This window comes from Diceros bicornis, chromosome 16, assembly GCF_020826845.1.
Source record: "Diceros bicornis minor isolate mBicDic1 chromosome 16, mDicBic1.mat.cur, whole genome shotgun sequence".
In the NCBI taxonomy this organism is placed as follows: Eukaryota; Metazoa; Chordata; class Mammalia; order Perissodactyla; family Rhinocerotidae; genus Diceros; species Diceros bicornis.
Genome location: NC_080755.1, coordinates 42,103,168 through 42,128,591, shown reverse-complemented (window position 1 = coordinate 42,128,591; position 25,424 = coordinate 42,103,168). Strand labels below are relative to the sequence as shown.

The 25,424-nt window shown below is 47.9% G+C and overlaps 1 protein-coding gene across 1 annotated transcript; it reads right to left on the bottom strand.

Moving 5' to 3' along the window:
- Positions 1–416: 416 nt before the first annotated feature.
- Positions 417–23,533, bottom strand: LIPG (lipase G, endothelial type). Its single transcript, XM_058557079.1, has 10 exons — positions 23,201–23,533; positions 20,114–20,295; positions 18,284–18,463; positions 16,777–16,888; positions 11,407–11,628; positions 9,342–9,584; positions 8,520–8,640; positions 7,385–7,603; positions 4,638–4,742; positions 417–2,522 (listed from the first exon to the last, which is right to left on the bottom strand). Exons 1-10 carry the CDS (start codon positions 23,295–23,297, stop codon positions 2,501–2,503), a joined length of 1,503 nt encoding a protein of 500 aa, XP_058413062.1. The 5' UTR covers positions 23,298–23,533; the 3' UTR covers positions 417–2,500.
- Positions 23,534–25,424: the final 1,891 nt, after the last annotated feature.

Here is a 25,424-nt window from a genome sequence, read left to right as displayed (position 1 = left end):
TCCCTTTCTACCTTCCATGGGCTGGAAGGAAACCGAATGGGGGACACTTTGGACTGTGGGGATGAGGGGAACATCCTATGGATGGCACAGCAAAAAACTAAGAGCTTGGACCCCTCTTAGCTTTATGGAGCAGAACCTTAAGTCACTAGGTCCCATGCAACCAAACCCATATCCTCGCTAATGTCCCCCAATGTCCAGCCACCCTCCCAGTTCTTCCTGATACATACGTTCAGGAATTTCTACTGTGATTCAAATAATTTTTCCTCTTGTTCTTGAGTGAAAGGAGTTGTTGTCCACTTCCTGCCAATAATTAGTATCAGACAGAGAATATATCTTATATTGAAGTAACTCTGTGTCTAGGCTTGAGCAGCCAAAATTCTTTCAAATTTTAAGAATTGAGCTGCCAGACCACTAAGAATTTTGTGGTTTTTTAATTATTTTGCTATTTAAAAATTTTAATCTTGAAATTGGTTAATCTTAAAATAGAAACTAACCATATATTTGTTTTTATACATTATATACACTCAAGAAATAAATAGTGTTCTAAGCATTAAAAAAAAAGCATCATTATATACAAACAAGGCTTCAAGACAAATGTATAAATACAGGACCCACCGAAGATTTGATTCCCAAGGCTTCTATGACTGAAAACAGAAGTTAGAAGTAATCAGAATGCACAGTCAATAATACAAGCTTCACTTTGGCTAGAAAGCAATCACAGAAGCAAGAGAAGAAGCCACAATTGGATTGAGAAAATACCTTGAATTAAGAGTTGACTGGTTATGTCTTGAGAAGTTTGGCATTGAACAATGATACAACTTTGGCATAATACAGATTAAGACAATGTCCTTTAAAAACCTAAGTACAAAGAAAAGCGCTCTTCCCCCCACCTGACATCACATCTCCTTCCAGATAAATCTCATCCATAAAAAACCCAACCCCTTGGCACAGTTGTTCTCCTGGTTATATGTTAATAAAAGGGCTTGGAGTTTTACAGATGGCTCTGAAAAAAAGTCCTTCTTTGTCACGTGTGGGACATATTGATGGGAAATGGCTGTAGAGGTCTTGATGAAGTTGCAGAGATGAGCATACCAAGAACTTTGCCTCCAGGAAATCTGGGTCCTCAGCCTGGCTCCGCCACCAACTTGGTATATAACTCTAGGCATGTGGCTGAACCTCACTGAGCCTTGGTTTTGTAAAATGGAAATAATAATAGCTGCCTAGCTCACCTCCTGTTGAGTCCCTAATTAGGTGATGCACATGCAAATCTTTTGAAAAGTATAAAAGGGTTTCTCAGATTTCATGTCTATTAATTCAAATCAAGGTCTTGAATTGGAGGCTTTTCCAAGAAGTTTAACCCAGAAAAGGCACTGGTATTAGAACAAGATATTCCAAGAAGGAAAAAGCCTTGTTTTAAATCTTAGCACCAGCTCTGTTTGACAGGTGCTGGTTCTGTATAAACAGATATGTATAACATATGTAATAGCTTCCATCTTCCTAAACAGAAGAGATTGTCCTCCGAAGCAAGCATATTTGGCAATTGGCCACCATTCTGTCCCCAGCACGTATGATACGCTGCTCGCTACTCTGCTACTGATCAAATGTGTCACACTTAGGGGGAACACACACGTTAACTAAGAAGAAATAGGTAGAAACCACTTAAAGCCTCAGGGTCCCCAACTCTTACATCCTGTAGCCCTCCCAATGCCCTTTGTGCCCTTCATCACATGTATATCCATGAATTTTCTAAACTGGAAGGGGGTCTAGAAATTCCAAAACCATTAGGTCCCAGATGAGGAGGAGACAGTCTGGAGAGGTTTACTAATGTGTCTACTGCCACGTGCCAGTTAAATTTAAGTGCTTAATAAACATTTGTCCAATCAGAAAATGAGCAACGGAAAAATAAGAAAGCCAATGATGAGTGCTTTAGAGAGTGAGTTGGGGAGCAGGACAGAATGTCTAAAATGTACCCAGTATTGATCAATGCAGCCCATCGAACCCCAACAGCGACGGCATCAGCACCAGCCCAGATCTACTCTCCCCTCTCTGGGTGAACCAGGTCACAGGCTTGCCATCCTGACATGAATCAGGTCCCAGCAGAAAGACCTCTCACTATGGCTCAAGTCAGGTCAAGCAGCTGACAGCCCTCCACACAGCCACTTCAGAGTGAGTGTTCCTTGTCAGGCAAAGTACGGGCTCATCTGGCCACTTAGAAACCAGCCTGGTGTGCACAAGGGGCCCGGGCATTTAGCCATCTGCACACAGATCTGGAGTTAGAGCTATTCTAGAGCAGCAGCAGAACAGCAGAAACAGCAGTGCATGGCCCTCTCCGAAGAGAAGTCCCAGCCGTCATGGGAGGCAAGGTCCTTAGCCCAGCAAGCAGGCTCTTCCCAGTGCTCCAGGGTCAAGGCCAAGAGGGGTCCTTCCGTCAGGCGGGTCCTCAGCAGTAACTTTCCTCCACATGCTTAGAAGGCAGGGGCGGGGGGCCTTGCTGGCACCCTCAGGGACGCTCCATAGTTGGGCTGAAAGGAACCGTGTGAGAAGGGTGTTCATTAGCTGGCTTAGCAATCATGCAAGCCTGTATTGAGGGTGTGCTCTGTTTACCTCAAGACCAAGCTTTCTTACATACCTATCCAACTCTTGTACTTGCTTCTCTTTCAGAACAAATGAAAAAGGTCCTGAGTGCTTCTTTCTCCCCCTCCCTCAACAAGCCACAGACTCACTCCGAGAAACACCACACTAGAGCCCTCTCTGGGTTCCTGATTCCATACACCTCAGTGCCGGCATTTACATGTTTAGCACAATACTCACTTGCAACACGCACACACACACGTACACAAGCACATGAACAAATACAATTGCAGGGAGAACTATTTTAACAAGTCCTCTTTGCTTTGATCTAGAAATACAAGAAAGACTGTAATATGGCAGGAAGGGGGCAAGACAGAGTCAAAGATCTTAATTCTAGTCTCAGCTACACTAACGCACCATTGAACCTCTCAGAACCTCAGTCTCCCTGTCAGTGAATAGGGAAACAGTATCCACGTCAGGAGAGAGAATACTGAGGTGTAACATATGTGTAGGGATGTCACGACTCCCTAGTGTTAATTTATTACTGGGGCTCCTATTGTTTTCTGTTCCTTTGAGAGTAAAGGAAAGGACGACTTGTTTTTTCAAAGAGGTAGTATGAAGCGAGTTATATCATTCTCAACTGTTATGAAGTTCTGGAGCAGAAAAGAAGAGTAGCATATCTCATCGTAAGATATTTTATCATAAGAATGGCGATCCTTCCTGAGCGTGTCCAATCTATATGGCTGTTCTGAGGATCAATGAAGTTAATATATGTGGAAGTACTTGGAAAGGTATAAATTTGAATACAAATGTAAAGAATTAAAATTATTATTATAGCAGAAAATCATACAAGCCCACACTAGATGGAGTCACTTAATTAGATGGGCAGTTTTCAGAATCCCACAGTGCTATAATCACTGAACTTGTGGTCATGCTGTTGCTTCTGAACAGGAGACAGAGCAGCTGGGCTGGAGCCTGGCCCTCAGGCTTGGCGGACGGTTAATCACAGGGGACCTCAGCATGGGCACAGCTGCTTGATAATTGATACCCAGATCAAGGGGAGGTGATTTATCTGAGAAACTGGAACCTCCACACTCAAGAAAGAGCACAGGCTTTAGAGTAAACCAACTTGCTTCAAATCCTTACTCAGCCATCACCAGCTGGGGGACCTGGAAAGAGTGACCTCACCTCTCTGAGCCTCAGGTTTCTCAACTGTACACAGATTAATACCAGCATCACGGGGTTGATGATAAAAGTAAATGAGATAACGTATGGAAGGCACTGAATGCAGGTAGGCACACACTACATGCTCGGTGTATGGCAGCAGCATTATTATCTCAGTTAGGGCATTATTACCTTGGTTAGGGCAAGGGGTGGGGGCCTCCACCTCCCAGGGGTTTAGGCTCAGAGGGTGTGTGACAGATTCCCCTTCTGGATGCACCCACCGCCTCACACCATGAGATCAGCCTTCCCCAATTCTGAAACAATGGCACTCCAGCATGGGGCAATGGGACACTGAAGCAAGGTGACCCGTTTGTCTGATTCAGCACCACCCACACGAGCATTCCTGCTTCTCAAAAGGGGGAGAATTGCCCACTCATATCCACTCACACCAACCGGGGTCCAGAAAACCTAAAAAGGGGGACTATATCTTGTGCATCTCTTTTATGTCCCACCCTAATCCAGCCTGGCGCCCAGAAGGAAGCTAGGAACCCTGGCACCTTCCCACAGCCCTGGTCACTATGGAGAAGATCAATCTAAAACAGGGGCATGGGCACCCACCCCAGGGACTTAGTCACTGAAAGATCTCATTCCAGCAGGACCACAGGCTGTGACACCTACAAGGTGAGGCAGAACAAGAGGCAAAGGGACATTAACACCCTCCGACATCCTACACACCTCACTGATCAGTCTGTCTCCTTCCAGCAGAAGGTCAGCTTCATAAAGGAAGAGGTTTTTATCTGTTTTGTTCACTGCTATGTCCTAAGTGCCCAGACCCATGTACAGCTCGTGCTAGGTGACCCACCAACATGCGCTGCATGAACAGATGAGAAAGTCCTGGTTACCTGGTTTCGTTTTTCATTCTCCAGCCATCCCGACACTTATGAAACCAGAGCTCTTGGCCAGGAGATATGCTGGTGTTCTCAAGGTCTTCTGCACAAAAAGTCGATCTAAGAGGAAAAAGAAACCAATGTAGCCAAATTTCTAGGGGGAGGTACATGGCTGTGCATTAGCCAGATGGCGCTTTCTGGATCCAAGTTGGAGGGAGCAAGGAGAAAAGAGAAGTCGTCATCATGCCACACCCTGACTCAAGAACCTTCAGAACTCCCCATCGCTACTCTAAACCTTGACATCTTCCACGATCTGGCTCATGTCACCTTTAATCACACTTCTTCCGCCTTCCTCTGTCTATCAAAAGGCGTGGCCTCTCTGAAGCCTCCCTGACTGCCCAAGCCCTTGAGCTCTCAACTTAATAGAAAAGCATATCCTTATATAAATGTTGCTTTTGTTATTGTCGTTACTTCTTATGGCATGGAGTTAATAATGAATGTTTTGTCTTATTTTAACACATTATACACTGCCTTTAATTGCTTGTGGATTCCTACACCTACGGTGGACTGTAAACTCCTCGAATGGAGAAACTTGAGGTACCTCCAGTACGGTGTTCATAAATATACATTGACAAGCGTAACTGGAACTCAGCTGCGAGTCAAAATCAAAGATGCAGCAAATGGATAACCAAGATCACAGAAAGAATCAGTGGTCTAATAACCATTTCAACTATAACTTACAGCCAAACCATGTGGGCTGCCCCACTCAGCCTTGGTGGTGTGCAGTTAGCATAACTCCGTGACCAATAAATGTATGGGACGCCTGACCCTGATGCTGACCCGAGGGACAAAAGCCACATTCATAACAGCTTTAAGAATCTTTGCAGGAAGCCCAAACAGCCCATAAACATAAAAATGTGACCCCCTACACTCACAATCAGGAAATGCAAATTAAAACAACATGTGGTAGGGGACCAATTCACACCCAACAGAATGGCAAGCATGTTTCACCAAATGTAGGTGAGGAGGAGGGGAAAGGAGAACTCTTACTCTGTGGCTGAGATTGAAAATTGGTCCAAGTACTTTGGAGAGGGATGTAATAATATTAATCGAGATGGAGAATACATATACCATAACCCAGTGATTCAACTTTTTAGTATACCTGCTCCAAAGAAGCCCTCACACACGTGCACAAGGAAAGTGTACAAGGATGTTCATCTCAGCACTATTTGTGACCGCAAAAAAGTAGCAACAACTTAAATATTCACAGAACAATGGTGAAACTATTGTTTATACAATGACAGTTTACATACAGGAGTTAAAGGTGAATGGACTAGATCTATATGTATTGGGCAAATTTCATAAACACTGTTGAATGAAAAAAGCAACTTGTTAAGGGATGTGTCCACTCATGTAAAGTTCAGAAGCACCCAAAACAATTCTATATGCTGTTTATACATATACGAACAGAAGTACTAATGGCATAAAGATTATGAAGGAGGGAAACACACTACCATGAGTTAATGTTGAAAGATGAGTACATTTAGTTTGAAAGGGGAGGAACAGGACAGGAGAAGGGCACAAAGGGGCTTCAACTCTGTCTGTAATGTTTTACATTTTAAAATCTTATATCTGAAACCAATACGGAAAATTGTTTACATTTGTTATGTCTTCAGATTTATTATGTTTGAAATATTTTATAAAAATGATCATCTTTCCGCTATCCATAGGTACAGGCTGCACTTACAAGCACCAAGAGAAGGAAAAAGACACACAGTTATCTAGACCACAGTCTTGGTGCTAACAGCTCCCCAGCTGGCACCCCCCAGTTCACAGGTTTCGAGACCAGAATCACTCAGACAAGGGACCCAAGCACTCCCATCATAGCTAAGCTGTGCCATGTGATGGATGGAAACAGGACATATGAAGAATTGTGATGGAGAAAAGGCTGGATGAGGTACAAAGAGGGTGGAGGCTGCTTCCTACCATCCCAAGGCTGGCGGTGACCTCCCAGAGGCCTGCTGAAGGACTTGGTCAAGGAAACCCTCCTCTCTTGACAAAGGTCTCCCAGGCTTCCCCGGCTTCTACTTAGAAAGAAGCCTGCTCAGAGAGTCAAGGCATGGTTTTAGGGGCTGATATATAAAGGTCTGGATTTTTCATGCTAGGCTTGGGGCTAAAAGACATGGGAACCCACCATGGCATAGAGGCATGCCAACGAGGATTCTCTGTTACTTGACTTAGGACTCCTCCCCATGTCCTTAACTCAGAGCCTCCGAAAGAGAGATATAAGTCTCTGAAAACAGGATGCTAGGGAAACCAGGTCCTCCCACAGACCTCATCCGTGGGGGCTCCCGAGACCTGACACTCTGGTTTGCTCTGGACAGGAGAAAGACTTTTGGTTGCGTGGACCCCCGAACAAACGGATTAGCAAGGCAGTGCTCCTCAAGAGCCCTGGCCAGGAGAAGACTCCTTTCCTCCGGGCCAACACAGGGCTTGGCAAACAGAACAAGGGCTGGATTCCAGTGCCCACTTGCCCCTCCCCCTCAGCCAAGGGCCTGTGATCTGGGCACAAGGGGCACAGCAGCTGACAGAGCCCTGGATCTGGAATTCACTTTTCCTGGCATCGGTGTTGGAGGTTTTGCCCTCTGCTCTGCATACAGAACGATTGAAGGTGCGTGCTTAGTAAAGGAAAGGACACCGCAGAGGCACACGCCTTCGGCTCACCATTGACACGGGGCTGAAAAGGGTCGTGAGGCACTTACTTCCGCTGGGTTTCCCCAGACTTGACCCGGATGCGCCTGATATTCAGCTCCCGCTCCGATTTTCGGGATCGAGACAGGTAGCTGCGAAGCTCCTTCCACAGGCTGTACCAGGACTGAGATGTCCCCTCCCAGGTGAGTTTGATCTTCAAGAGGTCTCCCAAGTCCTCCTCGGTGTAGACCAGGAAGGAGTTGGTGGCATTCAGCCCGATCTGCTCCACTCTACAAGGGGAGAGAGAAGCTGGTCTCATTCCCCTGCCACCTGGAAAACTTCTGCACCGTCAGGGGTGACGCAGTGGCACCACCTGCCCCACACTGACAGCGAGAGGGCCCTCCCCCACGCCCTCCACATTCCCCAGCAGGACCAAGGCAGAAGCTCAGCTGTGCTCCAGGCTGACAGAGAAAAAACTCTGCCCACAGCACACTGGCTTCTCACCAAAACCATTCCTGAGCATCTCCCCATTTATGCTACTTCCTGCAGGGACAGGACCAAGAAAGAACAGAAATGAGAAAGCACAAAAAAGTCACATCCCCACTCAACAGTGTCCTCTTCCCCTCAGCTCTCAGCACCTGTCTCCCTTGGAACTCATAGTCCCCTCCTGCCTGCCCCTCTCATTTGACATTTGTGTGCGTAAGTGTGTGCGTACAAACCTGGTGTCCCAACTAGACCCTGAGCCCTGAGAGTGAGTACTTTGATGACATTACTTCGCAATCCCAACAATACTCAGCATGTGGCTTTGTACCCTGTGAGTGCTCAACAAACACAGACAGATTGCTATGTGCCCCTCCCACAGATAATTAGAAATGGTCCAGGGATGACATTTATGAAGTTCCTAAAGCCTCAGGTGTCAGGTATTGCCTGAAATGAAACAGCAGTTTCTGCCCGGCTGATCCAGCAGCTTCTCACACTGCTGATTCATCCTGAGAGCTTCCCTCCCAGAAATGTTCTGAGTCAACAGCTTGGCGAAGAGCATACAGCGGGAGAGAGGATGCAGAGGCCCGCTGGAACCACCCAGCTCCTCCCCCAGGCACTCCGACTACTCTCTCCTGCACTTGTTCACACACTCCCATCCTCTCTCTCATTCTCAAACCAACTTGTTCTCTGTCATGAACCCAGCAAAGGAAACTCATGACTTACATTTCCAAAGGCAGAATCTGGGAGTCTGCATTGGTGCCATAAAGGGTGACATAAAACGTGGGCTCGATTTCTTCCACATTCTTGTAGCTGAAGACATGGATTTTCATCTGATAATGGTAAACTGCAGAGACAGCAGAACAAAGACATTGTGAGCCTTGCTTGTCATCTCAGGGCACCCTGACCCAAAATGAGTCACCCAGCCCATTGAATTTTAGGGACTGACATCCTTTTGGTCCAGCCCCGCCTCCAGCCTCCCTCTGGTCTCATTCTACCCAATGGCATAAGAGGGCACTGCAGTATAGAAGAAGCCCTGATCTTGGGGTTTGGGGGACCTTTTGGGAATTCTGGGCAACTTTCTAACTATGTAACCTTGAATTAAGGACCAAGGTATTAATTTCTTCAAGCCTCAACTTCCACATATGTAAAATAATACCCACAAAAACCTTATGGTTTATAATATGTCATAAAAATACAAGATATCATTTTGACCCCTTTTTGTCCTACTCCAGGTTATTACGATAGTCGAATGAGAAAACAAATATGAAACAGCTTTGAAAAGTTAAATGCAAGATAGAAATTTAAGATATTGATATTGTAATCATGGAGTGATGATTCACATCACAAAAGGAGTCCCCACCATTTATTTTTAAAGATTAACTTTCCTAGAACAGGCCAACATAATCTGATTTGCAATGATTTGATTCACCTATGCCTGTCACATAGCCTAGGCCAGCATGTGCCCTGTTCTACAATGCGGTATTTAGAAGGAGGGAAATGATGAAGACCTTCCTCATGGCACAGCGGGCAGGGACTGAGGGTTACCTCTGAAAGGCATGCCCGCCCGGGTTTTCAGGTACATTTTGCTGTTCCTCTTGTTCCTCATTTGCTTGGCGTTGTAGCCAATGCTATTACAACGGTTCTTCCGGCAGCTGAGACAGATTCCCTTTTTGAAGCGGTTGGAGTCGGTGCACTGGAATGCAAAGCTCGGCTTGTCCTGATTCACCAGGGAGTCGACAAAGAGGTGTACTGCCCGCTCATGCTCACACTGCATCACTTCTGCAATTGCTGGAGGAGAGAGAGACAGAGAAGATATGGGATGAGCCACTTCTCCATGATTCACCCGCTCAATCAATAAGTACTGTACACTCTATCAGTAAAAACTACTTTTATTGTTACTGTTGGTGTTCTTGTTTGTGTAGCTCTTAATGCATGCCCAGTGACGTGCCAGGCTCCCATTAGAATATAGAAGAATCGAAGGCCGTTCCTGCCATCTAAATGCTTGCTCTCCAGGTGGGAAGACAGCACTAATACACACAAAGCAAGAAAGACCAAGAAAGTACATATAATAAGCACTAAATAGGGTGATGAAGACCAGTTGTGCAGCAGGAGTCACTAAGTCGTGATAGAGTTGTGTGGTCACAAAATGCTGAGAGTGGGTCAGATGCTAAACACCATCTAGTCCAGGGCTCAGCAAACTCCAGCTTGCAGGCTGGCCCCATTTTTGTAAATAAAGTTTTATTAGCACATAGCCATGCTCATTTGTTTACTCTTTGTCTTTGGCTCTTCCACACTACAACAGCAGAGTGGAGTAGTTGAAACAGAGACTGTATGGCCTGCAAAGTGTAAAATATTTACTAGCTGATCCTTTAAGAAAATGTTTGCCAATCCCATTCTAGTCCAATCCTTTCAATTATGGATTATGACCCAAAGGCCCATAGAGGTGAAGTAATTTGCTCAGGGTCACACAGTCAGTTGGTTGCAAAGTTAGGAGTATAATTTGGATTTTCTGGCCCATAGTACATCATTCTTTCTTATAACCCAAGACCAAAGCCAATAGTTTAAGTAAATCCTGGGACCTTAAGAAAAATTTGGCAAAGCCACCCCCACCCCTCCCTCACTAACACCAACAGCCTTAAGAAATGCCATCATCTGATCCCCTGAGATAGGGCTGAACTTTCCTTGCATGGACCTCCAAGTCCAGCAGGGGCTACTTGGATACTATTACATGGGGAGAGGGCAACAGTCTTAAGACTAGGTGACACAGTGGGACACCCAAAGGGCAGAGCATCAGAGTAGAGAGAGCTGATGGGGCCAAGACTGAGAAATGCTGCCAGAATCCAAGGCAGTGAATGAATGAGAAACCCAGAAAGAGATTGGTCACTGGGGCCACACATCACTTTTAGCAGCAAATTCAGTTCAGGCCAAGTGTGCTGGGAATAGGCTCGGGCACCCAGAAGATAAATTGTAAGTGAATGGAGACAGCGCCTTGGTTTTACTCCTTTAAGTGTTATAAAAAATAAAATCATAGTGCATCCATGCTGAAGAATACTATACAGCCTTTAAAAAAAATAAGGTAAATGGATCTATGTGCTATGATGTTTGAGAATGTCCATAATATCTATCATGACTGAAAAAGGAAAGTTGCAGAACAATGTGATTTTGAAAAATATAATCACTCACACATGCACACACACACTAATAAATTTGCAAAGAAAAAATGCTGTAAGGATACACACGAAATTGTTCATATTGGCTACCTCTGAAGAGTGGAAGTAGGCGTGGGAACGGGAGGTGAGGGAGTATTTTTACTTTTTGCTTTACGCAATTCTATACTGCTTGATTTTTTTCCCAACAAACAAGTATTCCTTTTGTTATAAAAAGAAAGTAATCAATAATAACTGTAACTTCAAAGCATGAGAAAGCAAAGCAGAGACCATGGGAAGGCCGTTAATAGGCTTGCAGCATGATGAACTGCAAACAGTGTTGGAGGGCCACTGAGGTGAGAACAATAAAATGAATGTCACTAGGACATCAGCTCTGGCTGATTTAGGAAGAGATGCAATAATGGAGTCAACACTCCGCATTAAGCAGAAAATAAGGAACTCACTTCCATATGCAATTGACCCCAAGATATCGTTGAGTCCACAGCCCGGCTGGAAGTCACCCCCGTTGGGGTAAATGTCGATGTGGCCCACAGGCATCTGGATCCCGATGCTCAAGCCAAAGGAACGTGTGTAGGTGTGGAGGACATCCACAAAGTCTGCATCATCAGGGGACAGCCTCTTGTGGATGTCCACCCCTTCAAACATGGGCCCAGCAGGATCCAAACCTACAGCAGGAGGGGGAGCAAGATCGACCATGTCAGGTGCACCAAGTCAATGAGTCTGGACTTAAAGTTAAGTCAGCCTGTGCAGAATGAAGATGTCCCAGCCCTGTGAATCTTGAACAGCGTGGTGCCTGCTGTAGAGGAACTTACAGGCTTTCTTCTGAAGGCTTCATCTGTCCTGACAGCTCAGCTGACTCGGTAAACCAGCCACAAAGTTCAACTAACACGTGGATCCGAGGACTGTCAGAACTAGAGCAGTTCTGTAAAGAACTGGGGCTGGCTGAAACAAAGCTATTCATCCCATTTTTTCTGCCACTGACAGCCTTCTACAACCTTAATTTTAGCAGAAGTTTTACAGAATAACTAAGCTACCTACATCTTCTAGAGGGAAGACTGAGTCTCCCCAAACTGAGCTATCTATATTTGGACTTCCTCTTCCCCTTCCTTTAGTTATGAATGAGGCCCAGAGGAGGAATGGCAGGAGAGGAGGGTACACCAAATACACTGAGAATCTATATCCCAGGCCTCCAGAATTCCTCTGTTTTGCAGCCACAGGGAGAAAACCTTTTTGCCTACAAACCTTCTGTATTGAACAAGCAATCAGCTCTGTAGAGAGCACTGGTTCTCACATTTGAAACAGCACAAATATCACTCGGGAGCTTGTTAAAAATTCAGATTCCACTATGTAGCTATAAAAAACTCTGCAAGGACACACAAGCCCCAGGTTACCCGTGTGTATACGTGTCGGGGGAGAGGGGAGGGAAGGGAACTGGACAGGTAATGGCAACAGTAAGAGACTTTCACTGCCTTTTAATTTTGGAACCATATGAATATAAAACCTTCAAAAAAGAATTTGCAAGTCACACAATGCAGATTCCCTGAAGGCCTAGAAATTCTGACTGGTAGGTCTGATGTGGAGCCCAGAAATATATATGTATTCCCCAGGTGATCCTAAAAGTAGGTGGTCTGTGGACCAGATTTTGAAACACTTCTCCATGCTTCATTTAGTATCATCTATAAATGAAACTTGAATGTCTTAATTCATACAGTTCATGTGAGATATTGAGAGATTAAGTGCTTATCAATGTAAATACTCGCTACTGTTACCAAGCCCAAGTAATTATAGGAACCAAATTCACCCCAACCTAGGAGGTCTTTGCCCTACTGACACAGGGAGAGGACCTGGAGAGAGTTAAGACGAGAATATGTACAGCAAAGGCGAGGGGTCTAGTTTAGTCTCAGACAGTGGTTCTCAACTAGGAGTGACTTGGCAATGTCTAGAGACCTTTCTGGTCATCACAATTAGTGGAAACGGAGGGAGGAAACTACCAGCATCTAGTGAGTAGAGGCCAAGGATGCTGGTAAACACCCTACAATGCTCAGGTCAGCTCCCACGCAAAGCAGTATCTGGCCCAACATGTGAATAGTGCTGAGGTTGAGAAACCCTGATCTGGAAACACCATGGTGGGGAAGAGATATGACCAAGAACAGAGTGGTGAAAGGAGGAGATGGGTAATGGAACCATGTTCCCCAGACCCCAGTGCAATAGAACCAGGGAGCACATCGCGAGACCTGAGAGGGCTGATTTTAGGATAAACAAAAGGCAGAGCTATTGTCTGGAGTGGACAGTAAACTTGTGGAACTCCTTACTCATCAGAGCTGGTAGAGATTGAAACTTGAAATAGTTTCCAGAAGGAATTTAGAAAAATTTATGTATGATGGAGGCAGAAGGGGAGCCCAAGCTGCCTGGGGCTCATCCCTAACCCAGAAGCCGAAAGAAAGATGGCACAAAAGCAGTGTCCTCCCTGAATCGCCCACGATGACTCTCTTTAGAGGCTGCAAGGACCACAGTACTAACACAGGCAGCCTCTGCCTGCCTCTCGCTATGTCCCCTGGAGGAGAAAAAAAGAAGAGGAACATTCTGCTCTGCAAGCAATACAAGAGAGGGGCTCTTTGCTTGGTGTGAACAAAAGTCTCCACCAGACAGTGAGTGCCATGGAAACCAAGCTGCGCTGGAGGAATGCAGGCCGCTGATGGGGCTTCTCTACAGGCCGGCTGGCAGGCAGGCTGAGCCTTCACCTACCCAGACTGACCCGGCCTGACACATAGCCAGGACCCACAGACTCTGGGGAAAAGTTGTACAATTTACTCTTTTTAACTAGGAATGGGAGGGAGAAGTTATCCCCTCCAAAAAAAAAAATAAGTTGGAGAATCACGCCTTCTTCCATTCAGTCAGACTCCTCCAAAGGTGTTCCGTCCAGCTAATGGAATACACAGACGCGTGCACATGCAGACACGTTCTCATGTGCACACACGTACATGCACAGGAAAGCCTCTGCATTCTGGCCTGGCAGGGCAAAGCCTGCTGCACTGCAACAGCTACTTTGTCTCTACCAACAGAACAGAGGCAGAATGGCACAGTGGCTAGGTGTAGGCTCTGGAATCTGATGGCGTGGGTTTGACTCCTAGCTCTGCTCTTTAGGGTACGAGATATTGGGCCCATTATTTAAGCACTGAGTCCTAGTTTCCCCATCTGTAAAATGAAGCCAAAAGGACCCTCATTGCTACGCAGCTTAGAGATAACATGGAGTACCTGTCACACATTAGGTACTTGACATTAGGTGGCATCTAGCCCAGAGCCTGCAGAGTGGACATTTAATTCATATTTCTTGAATGAATGAATCTGCTGGCTTATTTGTTTATAACTAACTAGACACAGGTTCAATTAGAAATATATGACCTCTTCCCTCCCACATTGCAGAATTCCCTCAGAAGCCTAAGAGGGTAAATCCTAGCAAACCCCAGTCCACAGCTCTCTGATCTAAGCAAGAGAGAGGTTCAGGTATCCCCTGCAGGTCTCAGGCTAAGGACCCCCTGCCGTCCTCTGCATAGCAGCATCACTAGCCTCAGGACCCCACACAAGCTGCAGTCTCTGCTCCTCTTCCCAGTCAGGACCACCAGGCCCATGGGAAGTCTGAGGGGAGAGGAGAGGGCACAAGCCTCCCCCATCAGACACACACAACAGCATGCATCCAAATACCCTCCGAGGTGCTGCTTGGCAACTGGACAGAGGCCACTCCTTCCTGTCATGTTCACCCCAGGCCCCTGCTCCACAGAGAAAGGCCGGAGGGAAGGGGCTGCACTCAGGACACGCGGGCCCCCATGCTCCTTGCAGACAGCACGGAGCACTGATTAGCATTCTGCCAACGAAACCCACATCTCAGCAGCTCCCACTCCAACAGACAGGGAGAAAGAACTGGAACACTCCTCACTAGCTCCATCTCATTTCAGATTTAGAATTAGGGAAAGGAAGGACCTGCAGCTTGTCATTTGTTGCCAACAACAGCCTGGGCCCCTGCGCTCTGGCGGGGGCCTTGTGTGCGCTGCAGTTTGAACACAGCTGGCCCGGCTCTGAAACATCTTGCCTCTCACTGGGGGCTAGGAGGAGGTGCTAACACAATAGAACCCAGAGTGGCTTAAGGGTGCACAGCTTTCCAGCGCCAGTGGGTTAATGAGCAGTCATGTGTGGCCGCACGATCACTGCCCACTTAACAGCTCAGGCCCCGCAGTCTTGGTAATCCAAAATAAAGCTCTCAAGCTATGCTGAATCCAATAGCTGGATCTAAAGGAGTGTGTGTGTGTGTGTGTGCACGTGCACACATTAAACTTAAGCCCAGGACAACAACTTGAGGAGGGCCACTAAAACCTCACAAATATATACATTTTTAAATCTACCCCACCAGCTTGCTGCTGAAACTTGAAATTCTACCTTTACTAAATCATTCCTTAGCTAAGGACTCCCTTCTACTTGAGTCCTGTTTTAAAATGAAAACACTGCCAGGAAAGAAATGGATCAACTCTCTTCCTCTAGGTGACCAGTGAGGCCCATAATATGCTGGGGGTGAGGCAGAAGCTGGGAGTGAAGACAAATAGAAGAATTCTGGAAGGAGGATAAAAGTTCAAGGCAAGAAATTTACCATTAGTTTTAGCCTAGAGGAAGCCCTGTGTATGTATCTGAGGGGGCCCAAAAATGAGGAAGAGAGTCTTTCTCACTTTTTACAATCATTAAATGATTTAATCCAAACTCTCACATCAAAAGCTCACTAAGATGGAAGGCTCAATTTTCTATTGACAACTTGGGTACCAATATAAGACAGATCTCTTTAATGATGAAGTTTAACCACCCGTTCTAAACACATAATTATCACTAATAAATATGCCAGCTAATCATTGGAAAGAGGCCTTTGGCTCTTTCTAGGATGAAATAGAAATCAGAGACAGAATTCAAACCGGAATCCCATTCATTCTTTTCCTTTGAGGTCCTGGAGTATCACAGGTGGAGATGGGAAGTGAGCCCCTGAGGCTCGTAGGCCAAGGCTCCATTCCAGTCCTGCCCCTTAGTTATTAGCTGTTTGCCCCTGGGTGTTGCAGCCGCCCACTCACCACCGTGGCCCAGGAACCACACCACCCATCTGTCGGTTGTCATACTATGGCGGCTGCGTGTTGCTGTGATGCTGAAAGCTATGCTGCAGGGATTTCAAATACCAGCCGGGGCACCCATGGTGGACAGGTTTCGGTGGAGCTTCCAGACTAAGACAGACTAGGCAGAAGGACCTGCCCAACCACTTCTGAAAAAATCGGCATGAATACTCTATGAATAGCAGCAGAGCACTGACTGGTATAGGGCCATAAGGTGAGAGGATGGTGCAAAAAGACAGGGCAGGGTTCCGCTCTGCTGTCCACAGGGTCGCTAGGAGTCGGAGTTGACTCCACGGCACTACCAAAGCCCTAGGTGTTTCCTCACCTGTTGGATTAGACCAGTGGTTTTCAAACTGTGCTCCCTGGTGCTCTGGGACCCTAAGATTCTCCTAGAGAAAGGGAAGGCCCAAAGAACAAGGCTATCACTACCCACATATACCCAGCTTTGACCAGAACATCCCTTCTGTCTGTTTCACATATTGGGGTCCTGAACAAGTTTTTTGAAAAAAGGGTTCTGTGACTAAAAAAAAAACATTTGAAAAGTTCCGGATGTTCTCCAGGTTTCTTCCAAAGCTAACCCTCTATGGCTCACTCACACAGGTTCGGAAAAGCCAGGTGAACTCCCCCAAGGGAGCCTGGGGACCAACTGTCAGTGGAGGCAGCAGAGCTTACCTGTGATTCTGCCCACTGTGCCTTTCACGAAGTTGCCAGCATATCCAGCCACATGAGCTCCCAGGCTGTAGCCGATCAAGTGCACATTCCTGAGAGAAAAATCATCCTTCCCCTGCAGGGAGTCACAAAACTGTGTGAGTGAAGAGTGTGGTCCTGAGCCCACAGGATCACCAACAATTCAACAATTCACCCACAACGAGGAGGAGACGCAGGAGCCAGGGGCAGAGGCTTCCCGGGGCACAGCTGGCATTGCTGGCAATGGGAAATAGCCAGGTAAGGGGAGGTCAAAAGACTGGGTGACACTTCAACTGCCAAGTGCTGAGGGCAGGGTGGAGGTTGTGACTTGAAGCTGCATACCTGACATTTCCCCTACATGCTTCTGTTCCTTCTGGCAGTATCTAAGTGGGGGAGGGGTGGCAGTGTGGAGGTCAAAGCCACCAGGCTCACTGGAGACTCAGTGCCAGCCACAGCCTGCAGCAGGATGCTCCTTCCCCACCCTCTTAAGCCCAGGAGCTGCCCGTCTCCTCACCACAAGCCTGCCTGGAACCCCAGAGCTGAAGCATCGTACCCCGACAGGGCATGAGCTAGTGGGGGGTGAGGAGGTGGGGATTTGATCCCATGGCTCAGGAACCAAGCTCTACAAAGCAACCTAGGCAGAGGACGGAGGGACTGCTGGAGAATCCTGAATTCTGCCAGAATCCATCAGATTCCATGGGCTTTTGCTTCCGGAAGGTCAGGCTGGAATTGCCCAGATAATTGGGTCACTCTGCCAGCGTACCCCTGCCCTCAGTTAAGTCCACCGATCTCAGGCAAATCATTAACCTACAAAAAGTAAATTTAAGACCTCCAGATCTGTTTTCCACCTTAATATTTTATGGGAGGCATTAGGCTGCATTTGTTTGAACCAACCTCCTTCCCACCCTCAGGACAGCCACCTTTCAGAACCAAGAGCATACATCCTTGTTTAAGATTACAGGCTGGGGGGCCGGCCCCGTGGCTTAGCGGTTAAGTGCACACACTCCACTGCTGGCGGCCCAGGTTCGGATCCCAGGCGCGCACCGACACACTGCTTCTCCGGCCATGCTGAGGCCGCGTCCCACACACAGCAACTAGAAGGATGTGCAGCTATGACATACAACTATCTACTGGGGCTTTGGGGGGAAAATAAATAAATAAACAAAATTATTAAACAAAAGAGATTACAGGCTGGTCCTGGTGCCTGACCATTCCCAACCTAAGGGCATCAGCAAGTAGTGACCCATAAGGCAAATTTTCTTCCTGCAAATAAAGTAACAGGAAACATCCAGAGATACATCAATAATTAAAAAGCTTTCTAAAAGTCCCAGCTTTCAAGTATTTCAAGCAACTCTTAATTCAGTAAAAATTTGAATCCCAAAGATATTCTCCGACTCCTGAAGTTCACTGTAGCACAGTCTGTCCTGTGTTTCTTAAGAGGGTTCGGGTTCAAGATCCCGCTCAGGGAAGGAGCTGACTTCCATCCCGTTACCTGCAGCCAGTCGAGCATCCTTGCGATGCTGTGTCCCACCACCCTGGTGTTATTGACGGCGTCTATGTAAAGCTGGTGAGCCAGGGGGAGCCAGTCGACCACCACGACATTGGCTTCCTTCTCTCTCGCCTGCAGGGCTGACACGAGCTTGTACAGCCAGTTTTCCAACATGCCGCTCAACTGCAGAGAAAACAGGGCATTGTTCAAAAATTATTCTTCCAAATTTCAGAAATCCTAAGGAATACGGAATTCAGTTCCATGACCCTCTCCCCAGCAGATTCCAGAACATTCACATTGGTGGCTCAGGGAGCACACATTTGCACATGAGCAGGGCCAGCCACAGGCACTTAGGATTGTTGCCTAGGTGTTTGTCTTCCATTGTTCTTTACATCTCCAGTTTTTCCCGTCAAAACTTTCATAGCTGGTGTCCTCCGCTGCTGCCCCCTTATCTGATAGGGAAACTATGAGATAAGTGCTGGTGGCAATACTGGCCTGAGGTTAGCCTGAGTCTCTCTCACAGTCAGGCAAGTGGCCTGGTCCATCATTCAAAGGTAGCTGGGAAGGGTTGCCCTGGAGACTCAGCTTCTCTCTCGGAGATGCAGGGAGATGCTATCTCCTAGGCAAATGCAGAGTTAACAAATGACCCCTTCCCACAACCCATCTCTGCCATTCCTTTTGAAGCCAGAATAGGGAGATCTGTTCCTGGAATCCCAAATTACAACTCGGAACACATTTTCCCACAGAAACAAAGTATAAATGGTGACTAGGTCCAGTTGTAAGCCTATCCACAAGTACATTATTAGATAAATAGATTTTCTGTGTCTGGCCTGGGAACCCAAACGACGTTTACAATCTTGCTTCTATGGGAAACTTCTGTTCCAAGTTCCAAACAGATTACAAAAGAACTTTCTGGAATGCAATCCATTTGTAAATTGCAGGCAGTTTGTATTTGCATTTTGATAGGGGGCCTCAAAAAGGTTCAAATGCATGATTCTACTCGTGGGCTGTGGGATGAGGATAGATGGACAGGCCCTTAATCATCTCTTCAATCACATCAGGTAGGTAGGCACCTACCCACCCCTACTTCCCCCCAGGCCTGACCCCAACAGTTGGTGATAGACCTAAAGACCCAGAAAGCATGTAACGTATATGAATTTCTCATCATTAAGAGGAGGAACATCCCCTCCCAATTAGCCGAGGCAGAAACCTGTTCACTTAATAGTGCCATTTTCCTACAGGCTGTCATTATATGAATGAATAAATCCCTCGCTGGTCAAAAGCTTCTGAAGCCAGCGTTAAAGCCCTTTTTTGTTGAAGTTTGTCATGGGCCTTTCAATCTGAATTGCTCAGCTAGGGGATACAAAGAGCCCCATTGCCTTTAAACGGAGCCATCTCTATGCAAACAGGAGGGCGCCATGCCAGCAATCCAGGCCAGCTGGCTCCTCATAGACTCTCTGAGCCAGTCAAGTTGCTTCAGTTCAGCTCAGCTCTTATGGAGGGCTGGCCCCCATGAGGCAGTGGTTGACCAATGTAATTAAGTATAATTAGAGGGGTCCTTAAGAGCCAGTGGAGCGGGGCTGCTGCCCTCAGGAGAGCCACTTTCTGAAAGCCCGCTGTGTGCCAGCACTAAATACCACCCTGCTGGAATCCAGATTGCCCCCTCAGCGAGTGCCCATTACATTCTTCACAGCTGTCTGAAATACAAGCAGCCCACAAGAAAAGAGGGGGAGAGAGAGTGGAATCTGGAAGCACCAGTATTCTTTTTAATGTACCAAAACAAAGGAAACCAAATCTTGTGTAAAGCTTCGGAGCTCCCTCTCCCAGGCTCACCGTCCAGCCGTGAATGATGAAAAAGGTTTTGGCTGTCATGTTGAAGCCACAGTCTTCCAGGGGCTGGTCATGGCCAACAGAAAGGTAGCATCCTTCGTGCTCCGGGTCCTCAGAGGTGACGAGGTTAAACTTCACAGATGGTTTGGCAGCAGCCTGTACATCCCCAGATTTGTGGAGTTCATCTGGGGAGAAAAAAAAACAGGGCGTGGGTGCATCTAGCGGGCTTGAGTAGTAAGAGACCTGGGGTCTAGTTATTGCTCAACCTTGAGCAAATTACTTAACCCCTCTGGGTTTGAGTTTTCACATCTGCTGAATGTCTCCTCGTCACCTCCTAGAAGAGCTGCAAAGATATTATAAAAGGGACATCTCATCTATATTTAAGAGTATTAATTAATCACTAGTATTAATTACTGTGAGTTTGAAATAAATAGGTCTCTCTTGCTTTTCGTTCTTCTTCCCTATCAAAACAAGTTCTCTTTCCCTTCCTCAAGTTAATACCTTTAGAGTATAGGTCCTCAGTTCTTTTCCTGAAATGCTTGGGACCAGTTGAGTTTCTGAATTCAGAAATTTTCAGATTTTAGAAAGGCATTATGGTACATATACCATATATCCAGCATGGTCTGGGGCATTCCTCATTCGTCAAACACTCTAATATGTCTGCAGGAAAATCCATGACTACTCACTCTCCAGGGCAAAAATAAAGATTATAAATAGCCTCCTGTTGGTTCAGGTCAGTTTTTGCTGCTAAAAGAGTTCAGGTCAGGTAAGGCGAGGTCTTGCTGCCAAACAAGTGACCAAACAAAGTTTCCAATTTTGAGAGATTTGGGATTTTGGAATTGGAGGTGAGAAGGTCAACCTATTATACAATGGGCTTCCCCTAGAGTTCCCGTCTCGATTCCAGCACTTACTCCAAAGACCTCAGGCATCCTCAGTGCTCCTCCTAGTGCAAGACATGTGCCAGGCATTCTTCTAGTTTGTTAAGTAAATAGCTGAAGCCATGAAGAAACTCATAAGAGCAGTTCATACTGTTTCGCTATTCCACACAGTGCCATCTAGAAGATGGCCCTGTTCCCAAAACACAGCCGATGTCACTGATGGTCCCTATGGCCTTTTAACATTAGGCATTGTCATCACTACACTGTTTCAGACGGTCACAAATGAACCCCATCCAGCACTCTTCCAACCATCCAGGAAACCATCCCTTGATAACGGGCTAGGGAATTAGAAAATTAAACTCTCCTGTCACCCAGAAATCAAGGGAAAAGATACCAAATGACTATCCCAGGAGCTTAATTTCTCCCAGAGTTAAGAAGCAAATAGAATTATGGAAAGAGAGACAAGAGTGGTGGTAACGGTGGTGGTGAAGGGGGCAGGAAGAGGAAAAGAATACCCCAGATGTAAAAAGGATAGGGTTCCAGAAAATGCAACTAAATACACACAAGTAGAACTTTGTCATTAAAGCAAGAACAAAAGCCCCGACCAGCAGAAATTTGAACCATGGACATAACTAGTTTGACAACTCCCCAGTTACCACCCAGATAGCCACTCACACAGAGACCAGATGGGGAAGTCTAGGAGAGAAGGAAAAGGAGTCTGCCAGCTTCCTGGGAGACATTTGTGGATAAACCCACATATCAACATAGAAGGTTCACCCTAGCATCTGGTCTGCTCTGACCCCAGAGCTCTCTAGCCTCATTCCTACTACTCGCCGCTTGGGTCACTTCAACCTGCAGGACTTGATGATTGTTCTCCACCCAGATGTCCTCGTGGCTCATTCTCTCGCCTCCTTCAGTCCCTTGCTCAATGGTCAATTTCTCAGTGAGGGAAGCCCAACCACAGATTAAACCTGCACCACCTTCTCCCACCAGCACCCTGGACCTTTCTCCTCTGTTTTATTCTTCTCCATAACACTGAATACCATCTGTATATTTTAATTAGTTTACTGTCTGTCTTCCCACCCCTGAAATGTAAGCCCCACAAGGGCAGGGGTTTTCATCTGTTTGTTCACTGCTGTATCCCCTGCTCCTAGAAGAGTGACTGACACTAAGCAGGATGCAATAAATACTTTCTGAATGAATGAAACGCCCCACAAATACTCAGAATCACAGAACACAGAAGTTGGACGGAGCGTTCGCATTTTACAGGAGAGGAACTAGAGATGCAACCTACCCCAGGGCACTCTTCGATTAGCACGAAAGTTGGCAACATGTCGAGTAAAGCAAGACTTTCTCATTCATTCAAATGAACCCTCCCAAATGTACACAAGCTGACATGAATCAACATTATTTGGCCCAACCTCAGCAGAATAGTAGAAGATTAAATAATGGGGTGTCGTTTAGGAGTTCCCCGCTCTCGCTGCTTAATTGACGTGGTACTCCCGCTGAGTGAGGCTACCCTCACCCCTCCAGGGCAGGCTTCTTCCAATGGAAGAAGTTGCCATGCAGAACTCAGGAGAAGGAAAAGTTAGCAGCTAGAAGGAGGAAGGTGAAGAAAAGTAGAAAGGGTGGGGGTGGGGGGAGGGTTAGAAAGACTGTTGGGGAGGAGGAGGATGGCAACCTGCAGGAATAAGCCCAGCAGCTGCTGGGCACAGGTTACTCACCAAGTGGTCCCTGCAAGCATAATCAAACCACAGCCAGCTACCAGGCCACCTTAACTTTCAAAACACCTACACTGAATTTAAAAGGAAGGGCACCAAACGACAGCTGTCTTTCTAACAACATTCTTGCCGCGAAAACCTCCAGGTCCAAAGAAGAGGACCAGGGTGAAGAGCCGGCTGACAGCCAACTCGGCTGACTGGACAGCGCTGATTAAGGGAACCACATAACGGAAAGGGGTGGGGCGAGAGCGAGCGCGGGCGAGCGCACCCGCCAGCCTGCGGCCTCCCGGATGTCTCGCTAGGGATGCCCTGGTCAGAAGCGCCGAGGAACAAGTGGACTGCAAGGCTGCTTAGGAGAAAGCGGACAGCGCAGCGGGTAAGGAAGGAGGATTTCGCAGGAATGAGGAGGGACTGAAGAAGAGTGGACAAGACAGAGGGAGCCCGGCACAGAAAACAAGTGGGAGGGGGTAAATAAAGTAAGTGCACGTTACCTTGCAGCCCGCCCTCTGGACCAAGGGGTGCGGGGCCTCCCGCGGCAAAGCAACAATAGACGCTCCAGAGGCAGAGCAGAAGAACGGACTTTCTCATCGTTCTCCGCCACGCCCCCTCCCGCGAAACAGGACTTCAAAAAAAGAACACCTCTCGGGGTTTCCAGCAGTCAGAGCTGGTAAGACCCGAAGTGGGCAGCCTTCTCTCGACCAGAGAGTGGTGGGCTTAGACAGTTGAAAGTGGAGACGGTGGAAGATGAAAACTTGGCTAAACTGAGCCGCGGGGTGATGGGGAGGAGTGTGAAGGAGCTTGAACCAGAACCAGATCTGCCATCACCCGTGCGGCCAGCCAGGGAAGCCAGGGCTAGCTACTGTCACACCGCAGAGGTAGGTTTTTAAAGCATCGGAGTCATCTGACCCATCGCCAGATGGTTATTTGCATAATTTATTCCCGTCCCCGGACTCTGATTGGTTACACCTTCACTGACGCCGAAACCGAGGCTTCCCAAAGTTTGAATGAAAGTGCCGCACATCCACCGCGTGGACTCTCCACACGCGCAGCCTCGCTTCCTCCTGCGCCTGCTTCTCGGGCGGCCACCCTCCTGCCACCCCACTTCCTCCTAGTGCCCACTCTCGGACCCTAGACCCTCCGCTTGCCTCTGCAGCCCCCGAGGGGTTCTTGTCACGAAACCCTGCGCCCTCAGGAGACTCGATCCCTGGAGAAGGAAGGTTATCCTCTCCAAGGCGCAAAGCCACCCCCTCGCCCAAAATGATCTCCCCTCGCCCCGGGTCAAGGGTCTTGATGGGGGAGAGCCACCTGGTCACCCTTTGCTCCTCTTCTCCCTCTTCTCGCGCCCAGCGAGGCTCGCGACAGGTGCAGACAACGTGATGGGACTATAAGCCGGTAGAGCTGAGGGGCTGTGGGCTGTGGCCGGGGCTTCAGGATCGCACAGATCTTTCTCGGAGTCCTTGTTCCGGCACTAGCTGCAAAACTCCTGGCAAGCCACCCAGCTTCTCCAAGGCCGTTCCCTTGTCCACAGTACGCGGATGGTAACAGTCCTGCCGCCTAGGGACGCGGGAGAAATCAGGAGATAATGTAGTACAGCGCTTAGTGCGGCGCCTCCCACGTGGTAGGCGCTCTCTTACCTTGGGGGTGGAGGACTAGAAGGATACCAGGCGACAGTCCGCAAAGGGAACAGTGAGCCGAGCTTGGGGGTCTCAGACTCGTGACCAGCGCCGAATCTCGGCCGACGCGCGCAACTACCTGTTGAGTGCAATTAAGCAGCCCCTTCCTCTCCCTCATCATCTTTTCCCTCCTCTCCTTCCCTCTCTTGATCCTCGTCCCTGCTCCTCTCTCGGGTGTGAGCTCCAGCTCTGTCCGCGGGACCCCGGGACCGAGGGCGGCGAGAGCCCGACACCCTGGCCGGGAACCCGCGTATGGCGCAGGGGAGCCAGAGCTGAGCGGCGGCCGGGACAACGGGAGGCGGCTGCGCCTCAACAGCCCTTGGGGACACAGAGCGGGTGGGAGAGGTAGAACGCGCCGCGGCCGGGCTGCGCACCATCCCGCCTCCATGCAGCCGGCCAGAGCTGGCTCTGCGACACTGCACCTTTGACCGCAAGTAACCCCGCCGTCGCCGGGAACCTGTCCCGCTCCTGCTGGGGGAGGAAAACCACCCGAGCGGCCCCGCGGCCCTTCCTCCCTGGTGTCGGGGCCCCAGCCTGGGAGATCTGTGTGGGGAAAGCAGTCTGGAGGAGCAGGTCCTGTTCCTGCTGATACTCGTTACTTTGTTACTCCGGCTGCCAGCAGAGCACGTTTTGTCCCTCCTGCGTGCTATAATTCATTAACGAGAGGCAGGCTGGGTTTATTTTTTTAGTGTAAAACTCAATGCGCTTTATGGGATGGTAAATGGTACCCCCAGGTGTGTTGCTTCCGTCCCTTTCCCGCTCTTTTTCTCCACTGGCAAACTGTACAGACATAAGCCAGGTGTTATCTCCATTTTACAGACGGGAAAACTGAATCATGGGCACAGGCTGCGGGTTTGAAGAAAGTCTGGACAACCAGGTCTCTCTCTCTGCTCTCGGTTTGATTTAGCCAGACGACCTCTAAATATGAGCCCTTGGGAACCACGTCTCCATCTCTTCAGTAACCTGTGAGCCAAAAATCCCTTTTTCTGCTGAGTTGCTCAAAGCCACAGTCCCTAGAACCTTAACTGGACAGTGTGAAGGG